This window comes from Nicotiana attenuata, unplaced genomic scaffold (assembly GCF_001879085.1).
Source record: "Nicotiana attenuata strain UT unplaced genomic scaffold, NIATTr2, whole genome shotgun sequence".
NCBI classification, from domain to species: domain Eukaryota; kingdom Viridiplantae; phylum Streptophyta; class Magnoliopsida; order Solanales; family Solanaceae; genus Nicotiana; species Nicotiana attenuata.
The window spans coordinates 400,533-418,353 of record NW_017670743.1 but is presented as its reverse complement, the minus strand read 5'-3'; the positions used below and the strand labels follow the sequence as shown (position 1 = coordinate 418,353).

At 37.7% G+C, this 17,821-nt stretch overlaps 3 protein-coding genes across 4 annotated transcripts in view; 2 read left to right on the top strand and 1 right to left on the bottom strand.

Annotated features, from left to right (window-relative positions):
• The window catches only part of LOC109242898 (protein AUXIN RESPONSE 4), a 4,080-nt gene extending 2,363 nt beyond the window's left edge, over positions 1-1,717 (top strand). Inside the window, exon 2 of the mRNA XM_019409775.1 lies at positions 1,166-1,717. Within this exon, the coding sequence (XP_019265320.1) occupies positions 1,166-1,420 (255 nt within the window). The 3' untranslated portion in view covers positions 1,421-1,717. The remainder of the gene's footprint in view (positions 1-1,165) is intronic.
• Positions 1,718-4,005: 2,288 nt separating this feature from the next.
• Positions 4,006-5,647, top strand: LOC109242896 (F-box protein At1g55000). Its single transcript, XM_019409773.1, has 2 exons — positions 4,006-4,499; positions 4,944-5,647. The coding sequence occupies exons 1-2, from the start codon at positions 4,068-4,070 to the stop codon at positions 5,316-5,318; spliced, it is 807 nt and encodes a 268-aa protein (XP_019265318.1). The 5' UTR covers positions 4,006-4,067; the 3' UTR covers positions 5,319-5,647.
• Positions 5,648-6,272: 625 nt separating this feature from the next.
• LOC109242894 (vacuole membrane protein KMS1-like) lies at positions 6,273-14,028 on the bottom strand. 2 transcript variants are annotated; one of them, XM_019409772.1, is made up of 8 exons: positions 13,698-14,028; positions 11,997-12,205; positions 11,113-11,191; positions 9,975-10,268; positions 9,080-9,237; positions 8,168-8,284; positions 7,363-7,539; positions 6,273-6,692 (listed from the first exon to the last, which is right to left on the bottom strand). In XM_019409772.1, exons 1-8 carry the CDS (start codon positions 13,759-13,761, stop codon positions 6,528-6,530), a joined length of 1,263 nt encoding a protein of 420 aa, XP_019265317.1. In that variant the 5' UTR covers positions 13,762-14,028; the 3' UTR covers positions 6,273-6,527. The 2 variants fall into 2 exon arrangements, with proteins under 2 accessions (XP_019265317.1, XP_019265316.1); XM_019409771.1 differs by having other exon boundaries at positions 11,113-11,200; positions 13,698-14,027.
• Between the last annotated feature and the right edge of the window lie 3,793 nt (positions 14,029-17,821).

Here is a 17,821-nt window from a genome sequence, read left to right as displayed (position 1 = left end):
CCCCCCCACACACACACACACACACAAAAAAAAATACAAATTGTATAAGTGAATTAATTATATTTATCACAAAAAAAAAAAAAGAAAAACATATAAGTGTAAGTTAGTGTTTGATGACACCATCCTTTATCGTGATGTTATTCGTGCGCCACCTCAAATATTTAACCTTATCTTTAGTTTACTTACCCATGTCTTTATTGATTTAATTACGCTTGGTTTCATCAATAATATCCATGCAGGAGCACACTCATCACGATTTGGTACATCTTTCTGCTTGCTAATTCATTTTCTATCTGGAACTCATCTTACGCATAAATGCCTATGGCAACTTGTTCATAATAATCCCCAAATCATGCCCTTAGCTAGAGCTTCGTGAAGCTCTTTGTCACTTTATGAGCTCCCTTCATAATTTGGCCTGCGGCTTTCACACGGATAAATTCCAGTCACATTTGCTTAGCTCTTTCCAATTGTAATCTACAGTAGACATGGTTTATCAACAAAACAAGAAGAGAAAATGCGCAATTCTGTCCTTTAGCAGATTAGTCGCATTAGTCCCATTTTCAGATCAATTCATGAGTACTCGAACTGAATATGTAAGAGCCAGATTTACGTTATGAATTTAACAAAGTCTCTTCTTAGTTTGAAGATTTCAACTCTCTCCTCTCTAGTCCAAGACTTTTGATATCAACCATTTTTAGCTACGTGCAATTTAAATACACGTTATGAGTGACTGTGTATGTTGTATGCCTGTCTCAAAGGTGGGGTCTCTTTTGGGTAATGATCATGATGCACTTTTCTTGTTTCTACCTGATCTGGATACAAAAGAGTAGCTTTGTCTGTTGGTATAGTAGTTTAGCTACACCACCTTTGTGCAACAATGATGAGTAAAGGAGCATGGATATGGCATCAGATGTGTGCTGTGAACCTGTGAATGGGATGCTCTGCATGTTTGTTCGTGCAAAGGAATTCAAATAATTTTCAGAAGCTTGTTTTTACTTGATTCATATGCATGCCTGTTAATACCTAAGGTTCAATATCTTTTCCTTTTTAAGTTTAAACTGTACAGATGCTACAGGGTAATTTCTTTTTGACAATAGAACTACTAATGTCTTAATTATCTATGTTGTTCAAAGATGATCTAAAACATCTTTTTGCTGATTTTTAGGAGCATAATTCTGAGGAGATAGCTGAAAGTATCTATCAATTTGTCTCCTCCTTGCCGAAGTCTGTGAAACAAACTGAGGAAGAACCTGTACCTGAGCATATCCAGAAGATGTTTGATGAAGCGCAGAGTGGTGATCAACACCACCATCATGGTCATGATGGCCATGGCCATGGCCACGAGCATGGTCATAGCCATGGACATGCTCATGCCGGATATATGGATGCATATGGGCTTGGTCAGGGGTGGGCCATGTGATTTGCTTTCCATTAAATGTACTCTTTGATTGCTTTCTAAGTTTTAAGACTAGAATAGATTCATACCATTAAATTCCTCTTCTTTTTTCCCACTCTAGCTGCAGTTTCATAGTGGTAACTGCTCAGAGCTTTTCTGCTATCTAATTTTTGTTTTTGTATAAGTGTTGTACTATGTATCCGATCAAGTTGAGAGTCTGTAATGTAGTCTGAGGTGTAGTCACACTGATGATTGGCTGCTACACCCTAAATCTTTCAAATACATTTAATCTCTTTGTAATATGCATACTTGTGTGCTTAACCACTGTGTCAAGTTTCTGCTTTCAACCGTCCATCCAAAGCATCAAAGCGGAACTCAAACTTTATGGCTAATGCCTCAATATTTTCCTGCCTGCTCTAATCCTCCCTCATTATTTGTGACCCAGTAATACCCCTCCAAGACATGCACCTGTGTGGTAGAAGAAAAAGAGTTGAGACTTTAAAATAATCAAGTTTTGTATTCAACAAGATGGGAAATGCACTCAAGGATATGTGGCGTAGTGGTCAATAAAGTGGATTGAGAACTTTAGGTCTCAGCTTCAAATCTCAACGGAGATAAAATAAGTGATTTTTTCTCATCTATCAAAGCCTTTGTGGATAAGAGTTACTACAACAATAACAACATACCTAGTGGAATCAGTAAACAAATAGTTGCAACAACAAAGTAATAGGACACGAAAACAAACGGCTCACTGTTCATTAAACGATGAACTAGGAATGCAACCTTGGTGAATAGAGTTATCTAGTACATATTGCTCGTGGGAGCTAACATGTATCCCGTGAAATTAGTCGTAGTCAAAGAAGTCCGAAACTGAAACCAATATATAAAGATAACAACAAAGTAGGGGGGCGATCTAGTCAAATATGGAAGTTAACTTTCAAGTTTTTGACAGTTTAATGATCTATGATCTACCTCTTTCTGTTGTAATATCTTCTTTGAAAATGTTGTCTAGGAATTATATACTCTTGACAAATCAAGCTCCCTACTAGACTTTATAAGTCATAATATTAGTTCTTTATTTTCTAAAAAATATGGCCAGCAATAGCATTACGTGTAATATATAAGTAACATATAATTCGAAGCTGACCATATCTCCTGGGCATTAATTAAGGATGGAAAATTTACGGTAAATTCAATCTATAAAGCTCTTCACAATCAAGTTAAAAACGAACATAGTACGAATATCCATTTCAAATGGATATGGGACCTGCCAATACATCCTAAAATCAAATATTTTATTTGGTTACTTAACCACAATAGGCTACCTACATTGCAATACCTACATCATCTTAACATCACTGATAATGCAGTATGCACTTACTGTCACAAAGAAGAAGAATCCTTAAATCATTTGTTCCTTACATGTACGAATGCGAAATATTTCTGGAATACGCTGGACATGGGGAGTTATATAAATAGTCTGCTAAGTTATAACACACCCCAGGAGTGGTTAATTCCGTTACTAAATTATAGTCAGAAAAAATTTCCTTATAACTTAAATAGGCGCACTTATCTTCCATTAAGTCTTTGAAATATTTGGATAAATAGAAATAAAAATATGTACGAGGGCAGACAAGATCTCATTAATAAGAATTTCACCACACAACAAGCAATTGAATTCTGTTATCTAGTTGCATCATCACATAAAATACAAAAAACAATTAGAGTACCACTAAAATGGATACCTCCGGAACCTAACATATACAAATTAATTACGGATGCAGCACATTCTCCACACACTAATAAAAAAAATGGTATTGGTGGAATAATTAGGCATCATGAGGGGAGTTGGATACTGGGTTTCACGGGTACAGTACTCTCCCAAGCACCTATTACCACAGAAATACTTGCTTTATTACAGGGACTTACTTTTGCGGTTCAACACAATTTAACACCAATTCAAGTGGAAATTGACGCTAAAGAGGTACTTAGCCTACTGAAGAATAATAACGTACTACATGCTAATTTACTAAATGATTGCAGGCACCTACTGAGACAGCTGCATGATCCGCCAGTAAGCCATGCGTACAGAGAGCAAAATAGATTAGCAGATAGACTAGCAAGTGCAGGAAGCTTTTTGAATGAAGATTCTACTACGCAGAATTTTGCTGAACCACCACTTTTTGTTAGTAAGATATGGAATGAGGACAAGCTTGGGGTATCTACAACACGCTTGCTACAACATTGTAGATATGACTTGGAAGTGCAACCTGCAGTGTGTGAAACTAGAAATTATGTTAGTAGTCATAATGTTTGGAATATTGTACTAGTAGCTTGCTCGCTAAAACTACAAACAATATAACTAGCAGTAGTAATGGTTTACCTTGCACACTGAGCACAAAAAACGCTGTACGCATATGATTGTTTAAATATAATATCTATCTTTATTACCAAAAAAAAAAAAAAAATTTATATATATATATATATATATAATTCGCATTTGAGGATAAGCGACTTGATATCTGTATTTTGAAAAAATCTACTCCCCACTTGTACCTTTTCCAATACATAAATTTCCCCTTTTATCAACTCCGCTAAAATCCATCCGCGGTGCAAGTTAGTCCACTCCTTATCCAATGCGCGGTATGCGCACAAACACCATTATCTGACCATGGGATGTTGCTGTGATGATGACGAACAGCTTCTCCAGCCACTGAACCCTTCCGACATCCAAAACTCCGATCAAATCCCGCCGTCTTCCTCCTCAACCTCCGTCGTGAACGGCGGAGACACCGTGATATCTCCGATGAATTCCAATTTTTCGGCCTTGATATGCCACGACACTCTACGCGCCATCCTCGAGAAACTCGCTCTCCCAGACTTGGCGCGTGCGGCGTGTGTGTGTAGGATCTGGAACCTCGTGGCGTCCGATCGTGAGATGCAGACCAAGGCATTTAAGGATCCTTGGAAGATCAAGGACGTCATCGGGGATCCTACCTCCGGTAGCTTCTGGAGGGATAATAGCCTCTCCAAATTCGCCATTTCTCATCGCATCGTCCGTGGTGATAATGTTGCTAGCCTCGCCGTCAAGTACTCCGTACATGTATGTGTATTTTCTGTATGTATGTATGTGTTTTATTTTTCATTTTAAGGAGTCATTTTTTGTTTTTGTCCTTGAATTCAAGGTCATATTTTGATTTCTAATGTTAAAATACTGGTGAAAGAATGAACAGGAAGAAAATAAGATGATAGACATTTTTTAGTGCTGGAGTGTTTGTGTTCATAGACATTTTTTAGTGCTGGAGTCTTTGTGTTTACAAGGTGTATGGGTGAAAATTGTTTTGGGCTCTAAACATAATGGAGAGGATTGACAATAAGCTACTAGGCGCAACAAGCAGCTTTGTGAATAATCATGAGAGGCCGTCATATGTTGTTACAATTATAAATGGAGAAGCCATAACTTGTTCTTATTCTTTTAAAAACTAATCATTTGTGCTTGTAAATGATGTGGGTTTCTACTTGGTTAAGAATTTCCTTTAATTGGCAGGTCATGGATATAAAACGCTTGAACAATATGCTGAGTGACCATGGTATATACTCGAGGGACAGGTTACTCATTCCTATTAGCAATCCAGACTGCCTCATCGATGGCACTTGCTATATTGAGCTGGATATATATGCAAAAAGGGAAGTGGCAGTTTTGTATCTTGAAGGTGGCCCTGATCCAAAGCTCACTACAATGTTACAAAGATTGACCTCAGAGAGGAGCAAGAAAAAGGTGATCGACTCCCTAAGGAGAAGCATGCAAGTGGATGGTGAAACTGCTCAATATTACTTTGCTGTATCAGATGGTGACCCCCGATCTGCTTTCTCAGAGTTCTCTGAGGATCTGAGGTGGGAGAGGGAGGCAGGGTTCACTTAACTTGTACATGTCGAAATGGTTGATCCTGGTAAAGATGTGTGAATGGAGAAAACCTACTGGTAATGCGACTCTGAGTTGCATTTGGTTCTACAAGGGAATAATGATCCTTCGTTGAAGTGGATTGGAGGAGATGAGTTCCATCTATTAGAATTGCTGTTACTGCCAGCAAAACAAGAACAAGTTTATTCACATTGTATGTACTCTATATAGTCGTATATATTTTTGTGCTTGTAGAAGTGTTGGATTCCGTCCATATTCATGTAAAAGTTACACCTAAATAAATGAAACTGTATTATCCGTAACTTCAGCAGGACTTACTGCTACATCAACTAACTTGTCAGACAATTGTCGAGCAGCATCCCCTCTCGGTCTGTTAAATCATTTGCTACAAAAACTGGACGAGACATTGTAGTGCCATGGGGGATCTCTTCATTTCTCCTATATGAGCTAACACTTCCTGCAAAATTGAGACCAATAGATTCTTGAAACAGGACAAAGGCCTATATGAAATTGCCCTTCGCCTTGTTCTCCTTTGGTTTAATGTAGACTAGCAAACTTGCAAGCAATGCTCATTTTCGTGCACCATATAGTCGGAGCAATGCAAAACAACAGATTGCTTCTCAGATAATCTCAGGAGCACCGAAACAGAATTGTCTATCCACCTAGAAAATTGATCCCTAGAGAGGTAAATAAAAGAGAGAAAACAAGCAGTATATTTCTATTTGTATCTCGTAAAAAAAGCTTTTTATTTTGTGGAATGAACAATTTCCTTTCTTTTCGTGGAAAGAAATTATGTTCAAGTAAGGAAGTATGTCATGGTTCTAGGAGTCTATCTATCGCGTATAGACTTTAAGGGCGTGGTGGCCTAACCATCGAGATGAATTCAGGACCTAAAAGATCAAATGGAACAGCACGTGTCGGTTAGGAACACATCAAAAATAAAAAATCATAAGATGACTCCTCCAATCTGAATACTTCTTTGAATTATGGTTCAAGAACAATCTATTCTTGGTGTATACATGAAGTAGGGGAGAGGACATAAAAAGAAGCCTCTCCCTCTGATGTGCGCTGAATTTCCAATACAAGAAATCAGACTATGGAACTTCAAAAACGTACTCCACAATCTATTACCAGCAACTAAAAGGATCATTTTTTCAACCACCAGCAACTAAATTGGAGCCTTGCACATGCTGGACTACTATGAATCTGTTATCCCCTAGTATGATTATTTTCAAGTGCGGCCAGCTCTTTTTCCTGCTGCTCTCTGAGATAGCTCTTGGCAGTTGTATTTACAATCTTGGCTGAGAAGTTCAGGAGCATGAGCCACACAACAGTGTTCCATACGGAACCAAGCGAGAAATCCCACTTTTTTGCCTGCAGCAGAACAAAGGTTTTTAGTTCATGATTCTGTTTTGTATGTATGCATACAGACTTAAACTGCATATTTGTTCAACAAATAACAGTTGATATCCTCGTGTAAAAGAGGCCATCCATACACGAATGGAATTGACGAGTCAGGGGACAAGCAGGTTAACTAGGATCTAATAACTCTACCATACCCAGGTCATATTTCTGGTATAGATAATTAGCCAAGGAGATCTTCAGGTGACAAGCTATGGGTGTGAATAGAGACTCTGGTTATGGTTGTTGCATGTTAAGCAGATATTCTATGCTTAATTAGTAGGTTAATTTTAGTCAAAGTTTTTTCTCAGAAACTCAGTTGAAGAGGATCTCAGATGGTAATACACCTTTTTTTCCTTCTCAGATGATACAACTCTTGTCAGCATAAAAATAGTATATAAGGCTTGGCTTTTCTTTTTCTGATAAGTTGACTTGGGCTACATTTTTATGCATACCAACTAGATGACAGCTAAGTTTCTTTGAACTAAACCTTCTTACACCTATAAAGCAACAGTAAAGTTCAAGATATATTCCAGCTCAGAAGGTAGAAGGAGAAAGTTACCTTCAGCATAGGAAAACATGCATGAAGCAGTAACGACAGCATTACCTCAACATTAATTTTTCTGATGATTCAGTATATTACCTTTACGTTAGACACTGGAGGGGACGCTGCCATGTACTTCTCTCTAGCAACATGTAGTTTGGAGATGATATTTGGCATAAGCGAAGCAACTCCAGGGATGAGACCAAGCACCCGAACTAATTGATTTTCTATCAAGTCCAACAGTTGATTATTGCAAACTGAGATGATAAATGCTGTCTGCAAAGTAACTTTCTCAAATTAACAACCAAACTTTGATATGTCAGTTGGGATATGAAGTTAGCTACTGTTTGTTTTCTGTTCTTTGACATATTTTTCGGCTCTTGACCAAAAGTGAAGAGTAATCAGTTTAAAAATGCTCCAAAACGCACACTTATAATCCATACAAATGATCATCGATAAAGTTTGTCCAAATTAATCTAATTGACAGCGCATAATAGTGATTACTATACTAAGTGTGGAATGTTAGCTTGTAAAACAGGGTATTTTTACAGGTTTCATCAAATCTTGGCAATCGGAATTTAATCACAAGCGATTTTGCAGTAATTGATGGTCCATAGTCATGAAGAGGGGGAATAAGAGCAAGGACGGACTGATGGAGCAGACTGGGCAGAACACTGGTGGGGGGAAGTGAGGATAGAAGAAAACACGAGGGAGAAGAAATCAGGAGCTGGAGAGCCTGGCAACGGTATATCCACCTGTCTTATACCTTAAGACTCAGCAAAAATACATGATATAATCTCTTTTAAATGAAGTTTGAAAACATATTTGTCAAGCGTTCAAATACTTATAGCTAGAGAAGCATTGGAAGCTTAACAACAAATGATAACATTTGGTAGATGCAGACCTGTATGTGAGTCTTAATAATTGCCTTCCCAATCAGTGTTGCTATAAAGAATTTCCAAAATGGAATACCAAATTGGCCACACATGATACCAGCAAGGTCAAACAGAGGATTTGGCACCTTCACAGGAAACAAAGAGAGCACTAAATAGGCTATCAAAACAAACATAAAAATGGATCGGCAGCAACAAAAGCATCATGCATAAAAAGAGATAAACGTTCTAAAGGACAAAACACAATTGTGTACCCCCACAAATGTTAGAAAAGACGAGAACAGATTGTGATTCCCACCCCAACCCCACCTTTCCTTTGCGAGATATATGGTACAAACGAGTCTCCAGATCTTCATTAGGGGGAGGGGAGAGGAACTAAAACATGCTAAATCAGTAATGATAACTGCAAGTAATTAAATGATCAAACTAACTATTGAGATCTGGAATAAAATAAGATTCTAGAAAATTAACTTCACAGCTACAAAGTGGGGCATCTAATTGTGCACAGAAGTGCCCTTGTTCCCAGAAATAAGAAATAAGAAAAAAAAGAAACATCAGAAAAACGAAAAAAACAAAATATATCAAGACTAATTGTTCATACTTATTTTATGATGAAATTTTAAGAATATAGCAGCACCCCAGGGAGAGACTGTAAACGAAGACATTTCATTATTTATCAAATGATAAAAAATGAGGAAGCAGTCAAGCAGTAAAAGGTACTTCCTTCTCTCCTCTTTTTCTGTCTAGGGGGAAGGGGGTTAATGAACTTCTAGCGTAAGTTATGTTTAAAAACCTTAATGAGGATTGAAAAATAAAGCAATACAGAGGTCAAAAGGAGGGGTTAATAGACGTAATTTGAAGAAACTCTGTTAGAGGGACAAAATAAGGTCCCAGTAAAACGTGAATAGTGAGATAGGATTTACCGAAGCAAGAACCAGAATTGTGAAGAAATTCAAATACTGTCTGTTAGAAAGAAGCCACTGTTTTATCTGTTTTAAGTGGTTGCTGATAATTCCACTATCTTCCTTTGAACCAGAATCCAAATCTTCCATAAGTTCCCCTTCGCTACCAGAGATATGAGCTGCAATTTTTCAAGAGCAAGGGAAACATCAGTACCACATTAATCTGGTGACTCCGGCCACTCTGCCACTAATGCATTACTGTAAAGCGGTGTTGTGCAAGATAATAATTGGAACTATATATCCAAACTTATTAGTGTTGTGGATAACTCGAAACATTACAGAACTGGGAAAAAAAACATGAAGTTGAAGAAAGAAAGAAGTTCTATTGCTCTAGAAGGAAGATGGTAGGTGGGCTTAGATAAGGAATATAGGAAACTATCTTCAAAGCTTCTGCGGAAATAACATTCCCAAAGGTATTCCAAGCTGAAGGCAAAAAGAACTACAAGTTGTAAAATTTTCATCAGGCCCTAAGCCAGACTAGAAAGTATCTCCAGCAGAATTAAAAAGATCAAGGAGGAAAATACAATTCTCTTTCTTTTTCTTTTTTTCCTTTATTATGAAGGAGAGCTAGCTGGCCCTCACATGACGTAACTGTCTCTGCCCCAAGGACTCCTGACATTATGATCTTTTTTGCCAGCTTTTTAGAAGTCGGAAGGGAAATAAATATAAATGGATTAAAGTACGATTGCCAAAAAGATTGATACTTGTCGTCCCAAGAACAGATAAAGAAAAAGATTACAGAGATAAAAAAAATATCCTGCAATACAGTTATTTGGAGTAAAAAAGTTTCCAGAAGTTCAAATGCGAAGTAAAGCACCACTGTGCAAGAAGAAATCGCATTGGAAATGCTGCTTACCAGCTCTAGAGATGAAATAAGGAGGAAGCTCTCCAAGAGCTGTTCCAATACCCCACAATATAGCCTCCAACTGAACCTGATTCAGTATGCTAGTCAATGGTACCCGTGCACCAGAAGAAAACAATGGTGGACCAAATTCAGAACAATCCTTATCCAGCCATGAAGGACCACTTCTTAACTGAATTGTATCGTATGGAGCACTCTTTATGTCAACCCTGCCGCAGCTCACAGATTTTATTGTGAATAGAGCAATATGAGGGCCCAAGTACAAGACGAAAGTGTGCAAACCAGAGCCTTTTAGAACAAAGAGAGACAAGGATGAGGAATGACAAAAATACAAGTGAAAGAGTAAAATAAACTGCAATTATAGTTACCACTTACCACCAAAACAACTTCCAGATAATTCTATAAACAATAAGACTTTCACATATCAGCAGTAAAGGAAACTATGTAGTTGTTGAGAGATTAGGTCAAGAAACCAGAATTGAAATGACTTAAAAGTCCGACTATGATCTCTAATAAAGAAAGCTCATGTGAGAAGCATGATAGTATGTGTAAAATAGTCAGCTCGCTCAAAATTATTTTAATATAATGATCACTATTCCACGCCAAACATAATTTTTAAAAAATACTCTTGACACAAACTAACACACCGATGAACTTCAAAAGCTTGCTCAAGAAACCAGTAGAACTATCTCTACAAATACTAAAAGCAGGAACTGCATGACAATGTGATCAAAGAAAAGATGGTCAAGTCCAGTTGCCAACTATTTTGCAAAGTCCCGTCTTCATGTACTTTGGACAGAACACAAATGGGATTCAGCTAAAATGCTATATTAAAGAAAATGAGAAAAACACGTTTTACCTACAATAGTTGGTTCCTGTTGGAGATGATCTCATGATTGATTAGGGAAGGTAAAATAGGAGCATAGATGACAATCATACCATAGTAGTGCATTGCTAAAAGTTGGATCACAAATACTATCTCAAAGAAAATACCTACAACTTAAAGACAATGCCATCAGCCTATCACTCGCTTGATAGAGAACACTGAACAGACTTCATTTTTGTCATAAGTAACACCAAACAGAGTTCTTTTAATTTTATAACGACATGCCAAGAGCAAACGTCCACTCACCCAGTCCAATTGATGACGCCACGCCAAGAGCTAACCACCAGAGTCCAAACCGAAGATAGCTGAGAAGCTCTTGAACCGGCTGCAGTGTCTTGAAGAAAAGCAAACATAAAGTCAAAATAAAAGAGTAAAAAGTTAGAGGAGCATGCATGTGACACGGGATAGCAAGGACGATTAGAAGATAATCCACCCGTGCAGGAATAAAATGTATCAATTGTAGTGTTTTTGGAGCTTGTTTCCTTCAATCACTAGAGAACAAACTCCCAAGTTTTCATTGTTTTAAGAGAGCAATGGCTAAGTATATTTATAGCTATTAACTAATAATAACAAAGGTCTTACCACTATGATGTGAAATTTGGAAGGAAAAATGACGTAGAAAAGATTGACTGCCCAGAATATAACTTAAAGTCCATTTAAGAAAAAGGAACAATTTCAAATTGCTCTTATTGCTTCGTTGTGAAATACTGGATGAAGATTAGTTTTGCCTTGGTAGATTTAGTTTGAGAAAGCATGTTATATGGGAGAAAAATGATCTCCAAACAAGCATCTAAGATACCATGATTCTTAAGAATGTACATTAGGTCCAAACAGAGGAAACATACATGTTTCATTACTTGCCACCTCCTCGACCCCCACTCCCCATCCCAGCAGAAATGACATAATGCTCCTTACGTCAGCTATACCCTAAATCCTCTAACTTTAATTCAGAGGATTTACTATTTAGCAAACTCTTGCTAGGATAACAAGAAGGAAAAACAAAAAAGTCCAAGAGCCCGCGATTTGTAGTATACGTGTAACATGGGAAATGTGTTATTTAAGTTCCTCAAGTCACATTGTATCTGCCACTATGAAGAAATGCATTGTAACACAAGAACAAAACAACATACCTCCTCATAGGCCCTGCCACTTCTGAAAAACAAAATCCCACCTGCGGCTGCTAGCAGCATGACCACAAGACAGCTGCACTTGACTATGCTGTTAACTGAGAACTCTTGAAGACACTTTAGAACAGCTAAAACAAAGAATTTCACTGTCTTTAGTGGCTGGTTTGTCAGACTCAGATGCTCCAGCTCCCTATTATGTTTGTTAAGGAGTCCTGATGGAATATATAAATCATCTTCCCAAGTCAAAATCACCATTTCAGAACTTAGTATTTTGTATAAAGGATAAACAAGACTACAAAGACCTTCACAAGATAAACTTTTATCAAATCACTAGACGCCTAGGATTAAAGAGAGCCAACATAGGCTTCACAAGTTGTAGTCTACATATTTATTGGTAGCACAATCGGCACAGATTCACTGATTCTACCAGGCAAACAAAGCTGGACTTGAAGCACAAGACATCACTCAATTAACTCGAAGGGGTTGGCATTTTGGTCAAACTTCCAAATCAAAACCTCCTAAGTTTAATCCATATCCCAACCCCCAGATTAAGCTTACCAATTTCCAGAAATATGAAATAAGTAAGCCACTACGAATCAGTTAAAATTTCAACTAGAAGCCACTAGGGCTAGACAGTTGATACATCCAATCCAGAAAAGAAAAGAAAATACAATAATAAGAGTAAGTTATTACCTTTTACACCACAGCTTGACAATATTCAAAATTCAGATACTCTTATGACATCATAATCCATAATTTCCCCTCCTTTTTGATAGAATCAATTAACCACCCACCCCAAGTTATGTAACACTATTTCCTTTGTGGGACGGCATAAAATATTTGCAACCATTCAATTTATGTGCAACTTTAAAGAATTTTAAATTCATTAAAACTATTCAGAATTGGAACTTTGATGTGATGTTTCCTTTATCAAACTAATTTTTCAACTTACTTTAAACTCTTAAAATTTCTGCCTTCCACACACCAGTTTGTATCCTATAGTTATTGTAGATTAACACACGATCTGTACAAGAGACAGTTGCTTCTTAACCGCAAAATACTTGCACAAATAGCTATATCAAATAGGAATTGTCTTTATATGATATCGAACGAAATCAGCGGGCACTAAAATAACTGGCTGGGCACAAATAGAAGACACAACTAATTTTCACAATTCAGTGACCTGAAGTTTTGCTAAACAACATCCATCCTCAAGGGTTGTACTTCTCATTTAACTAAAAATCAAAAATGGCAAAAGATACAAATCACTTGACAGTCTTTCATTTTCCAGTCAATTATTAACTACAACATCTAATTTCATCTTTTTGTTTATCAATCACCCCTTCTCCTTTTATCCCTATTCCAGCAGCTCTAAGTAATGCATTAAAGGCCCATTAAGCTAATTTTTGCAGCAAACCAATTTACTTTCTTTCATTTAAAACAAACAATACTTTATGGATGCACCCAAAAGGAAACAAGCAGAAGCCATACCCTCAAGACCTCAACCCACATAAAGGTAAATAAAAAGAGAAACTTTGAAAGAAAACCCACACAAAAGATAGATAAATATGCAACACCCTCAAGGCAACAACAAAAAGAAACTTTGAAAGAAAAACCCACAAAAGATAGAGAAATATGCACACCGTCAAGCACTTTAAAATATTTGGAGAAAAATCTCACAAAAAGATATGAGATTTAACTGACCAGAAGCAGAGCTGTCAACATGAAGCTGAGAATCAACAACTTGGTCTTGCTCTAGGGACCCCATTTTCACGCACACAGACACACACTGCTGCTGTCGCCCAACAAACAAATGAGAAGAATACCCACGGCGAGAAACCAACGGTATAACGGGAAATTCTAATATGTAAGGGGTGGTTGAAGTCGAAATCAATCTGCCTCGAAATACGGGATTTATTAAGAGAATATTTTTATATCTTCTTGGGAAATGAAAAAAGAGAGCGAATAAGGGAAAAGGGGGAAATGCAATTTTGTTCGTTGCTCCTGGTCGTGGTTTGTCGTTTGTAAAAAGTGAAAGAAAGGTAGAAAAAAAATAGGCGTTGCGGAAAAAAAGTTTCAAGTTTTGAAGACTATTGGTAGTAGCCAGTAGGTTATATGGATTTAACTTTTTAAAGAAACCATCGAAATTTGTAGAGAAAAGAAAAATAAATTGCAAAATCTATATTGAAAAAAGATTGCCAAATTTGTAATTTGAGAACAATAAAAAACTATTCCTAAGATAAAAGAGACATGAGAATTACTCAAGTCCTAAAAACTAAATAATAAATCTAATATTGAAGTGTAGACTTGCTTTTAATATTAATAGTTCTAAGAAAAATCGTTAAAAAAAAAGAGTAGAAAACAATACTCTAGTTGATACACATACTTAATCAAATAAGAAAAACTTGATTCTTAGTTTCAAATGTCTATATTATCCAATAATTGTCATTTCATGTAACAATTGCTTCAGCTACAAAAAGAACGATGAAGATTACTGAATGTTATTGCAAGGACAAAATTATAGTGATTCCTCCAAATATGGATGCTTTAGACCTTTTTCTCAATCGATCATACAAGTTGTTTAAGGTCCTGTGCATTTTGTTGAACCTGTGAATTGCAGAAATTGTAATGAGAAGAAGAAAAGAAGAAAAGAGCGATTGGGGAATTTTCACTGTTTTATTGAGCTGCTAGCTACACTATTACACGTATAAGTAGTTGCTCCACTAACTGCTACAACTAATTGACAGTTGTACAACTAACCCTAAGTGACAAACTATAGCTAAGTTAACTAAGTATGGTTTAAGTAATACTATCCTTTATCCCCCCCCCCCCCCCCCGAGAGCTATTAGGTATGAAGATGTTCTTCATTCCTAGTTTGGACACAAGGTAGTCATGCTGAGCCCGGCCAAGTCCTTTGGTAAGTAAATCTGCTTGCTGATCAGTTGAAGCCAAATAGAAAGTAGAGATGAGACCTTGTTGAATCTTTTCGCGGATAAAGTGACAATCAATGTCTATACGTTTGGTGCGCTCATGGAACACATGTTTGCAGCAATCTGAAGAGCAGATTTGCTATCGCAATAGACGGGTACAAAGGAATAGTGAGGAACACCCCAACTCCTTGAATAAGCCAAGGAGCCACACCACTTTAGCAATAGTAGAGGCTAGGCTGCGATACTCAGCCTCAACAGAGCTTCGAGAAATAGTAGATTGCTTCTTGGATTTCCAAGAGATGATGGTGTCACGACTCGGAATTCCCACCGTCGGGACTGTGATGGCGCCTAACATTCCACTTGCTAGGCAAGCCAATGTTAGAGATTCATTAAGCCAATTCTTAAATATTTCAGTAATCAACAACAATTAAGCTAGTACGAGTTAAATGCGGAAATTCATAACAGCCTCAATATATGTACTACTACCCGAATCTGGAGTCACAATTCACGAACTTCTAAGATTTCACTACAAGTAAATGTCTGAAGGAAGTACAACTATTTTTGAAACGAATGAAACAGTAAAATGAAATGTCTAGAAGGGGCTCCAGGATCTGCGGACGCCAGCAGATCTACCTTGGGTCTCCTATTGGGTGAATCCAGCAGCTAACCTCACGATCAGCTCGGGCCAGTACCAAAATCTGCACAGGAAGTGCAGAGTGCAGTATCAGTACAACCGACCCCATGTACTGGTAAGTGTCGAGTCTAACCTCGGCGAAGTAGTGAAGAGGCTATGACAAGACACCTACAAATAAACATGTACAATATAACAATGTATGTACAAATAACAGCAATGAAAGAAACCAGACAGATAATATCGGAAGGGGGACATGCTGAGGGGATCACAAGATAAGGAACCATAGCAGTAATAAGAACTTGATCAACCGATATACCTTGAAAAAATAAGACCAAGTAAACACAGTAAAGGAAAATGCACGACATCACTCTTCGTGCTTTTACTCTCAACCTCACCATATGAATCAATAGAAACGGCACGGCGTCACCCTTCGTGCATAAACTCTCTCATAACATGGCACGGCATCACCCTTCGTGCATTAACACTCACAACATGGCACGGCATCACCCTTCGTGCACTAACACTCACAATATGGCACGGCATCACCCTTCATGCATTAACACTCTCCCTCACCAAAACAATGAACAATAACAACGGGGAGATAGAAATAACAAGAACAAGTCTTACTTCCACTTTTGGTTCCACAATACCAACTTCAACTTTGAATCAATACTCAATTATAACCAAAAGTCCGTAAACAGAATAAGAACGATCAACTTAACGATTAACTAGTCTAAGCATGGATAATATGATCTATGAGAGCAACAATTATAAGGATAAGACCTACCCGCATACTATAACCCGACAACAACGCATAGGTACTCGTTACCTCACCTACACGTTGTACCCCTCATTCAAACACGTAGCAAATAGGCAATTAAATCCTAATTCCTCAAGCCAAGGTTAACCACAACACCTACCTTGCTCCAACGGTCAAACTCAAAGCTCAACCACGGCTTTTCCCTTCAAACAAACCGCTGGACCAATAGAATCTAGCAATTTACCAATCAAACGATTCAAATTAAGCCTTAGGAATTACCCACGATTGCAAAGAATTCAATTTAGGCCATTATCGAAAAAGTCAACACCCGAGCCCGCTTGGTCCAAACCCGAAATTCGGACCAAAACTCGATTACCATTTATTCCCGAGTCCGGTTATGTAATTTGTTTTAGAATCCGACCTCAATTTGAGATCTAAATCCCCAATTTTTCAAATCCCTAGTTTCTACCCAAAAATCCCCAATTCTACCATGAAAACCTTGGATTTTAGGTTGAAATCTTGTAAAATATATTGAAAGATTGAAAGAAACTAGTTTAGAAATACTTAACAATGATTTGGGAAAGAAAAGTTCTTTGGAAAACCGCCTCTAAGGTTTTAGGTTTTGAAAATTTGAAGAATGGAAGAAAAATCCCGTCTAAGTCATATTTACCCAGCTGCAGAGGTCGCAAATGCAACCTGGGCTTCGCAAATGAGAAGCCCGCAAATGCGAGAAAAGCTTCGCAAATGCGAAACTCCCACACTTCTGTTGCCTTCGCAAATGCGAACAAAGTGTTCACAAATGTGGAACCTGAGGATCGCAAATGCGACCCAAGTCTTCACAAATGCGAAGATGTAACGATCCGGCCAGTCGTTTTTGGAATTTATGCCCCGATCCCCTATTAACTGCTTTTCCCAAGTCTATTTCTGCTGTTTTGATTCGCCGGGAGGTTCGGTTTTGAGTTTCGGAGAGTTTTGGGACACTTAGTCCCTAAATGAGAGCTTAAGTGTTGGAAAACTGACCATAGTCAGAACAGTGTGAAGACGGTCTCGGAACGAAAATCCGATGGTTCCATTAGCTTCGTTAGGTGATTTCGGGGTTGGGAGCGTGTTCGTAATGTGTTTTGGAGGTCCGTAGCTAATTTAGGCTTGAAATGCCGAAAGTTGGAATTTTGAAGTTTCCAGTCCGATAGTGAGATTTTTGATCCGAGGGTCGGAATGGAATTCCGAGAGTTGCAGTAGTTTCGTTATGTCATTTGTGATATGTGTGCAAAGTTTCAGGTCATTCAGACGTGATTTGGTTAGGTTTTTTATCGAAAGCGTATTTTTAGGGAATTTGGAGTTCTTAGGCTTAAATCTTTGATTAATTCGAGTTTTCGATGTTGTTTTAGGTGGTTTAAGGATTGGTACAAGTTTATGAGGTATTAAGTGTTATTGGTGCTTTTGGTTGAGGTCCCGGGGGCCTCGGGATGATTTCGGATAGTTGACGGAAAGATTTTTAAGTTAA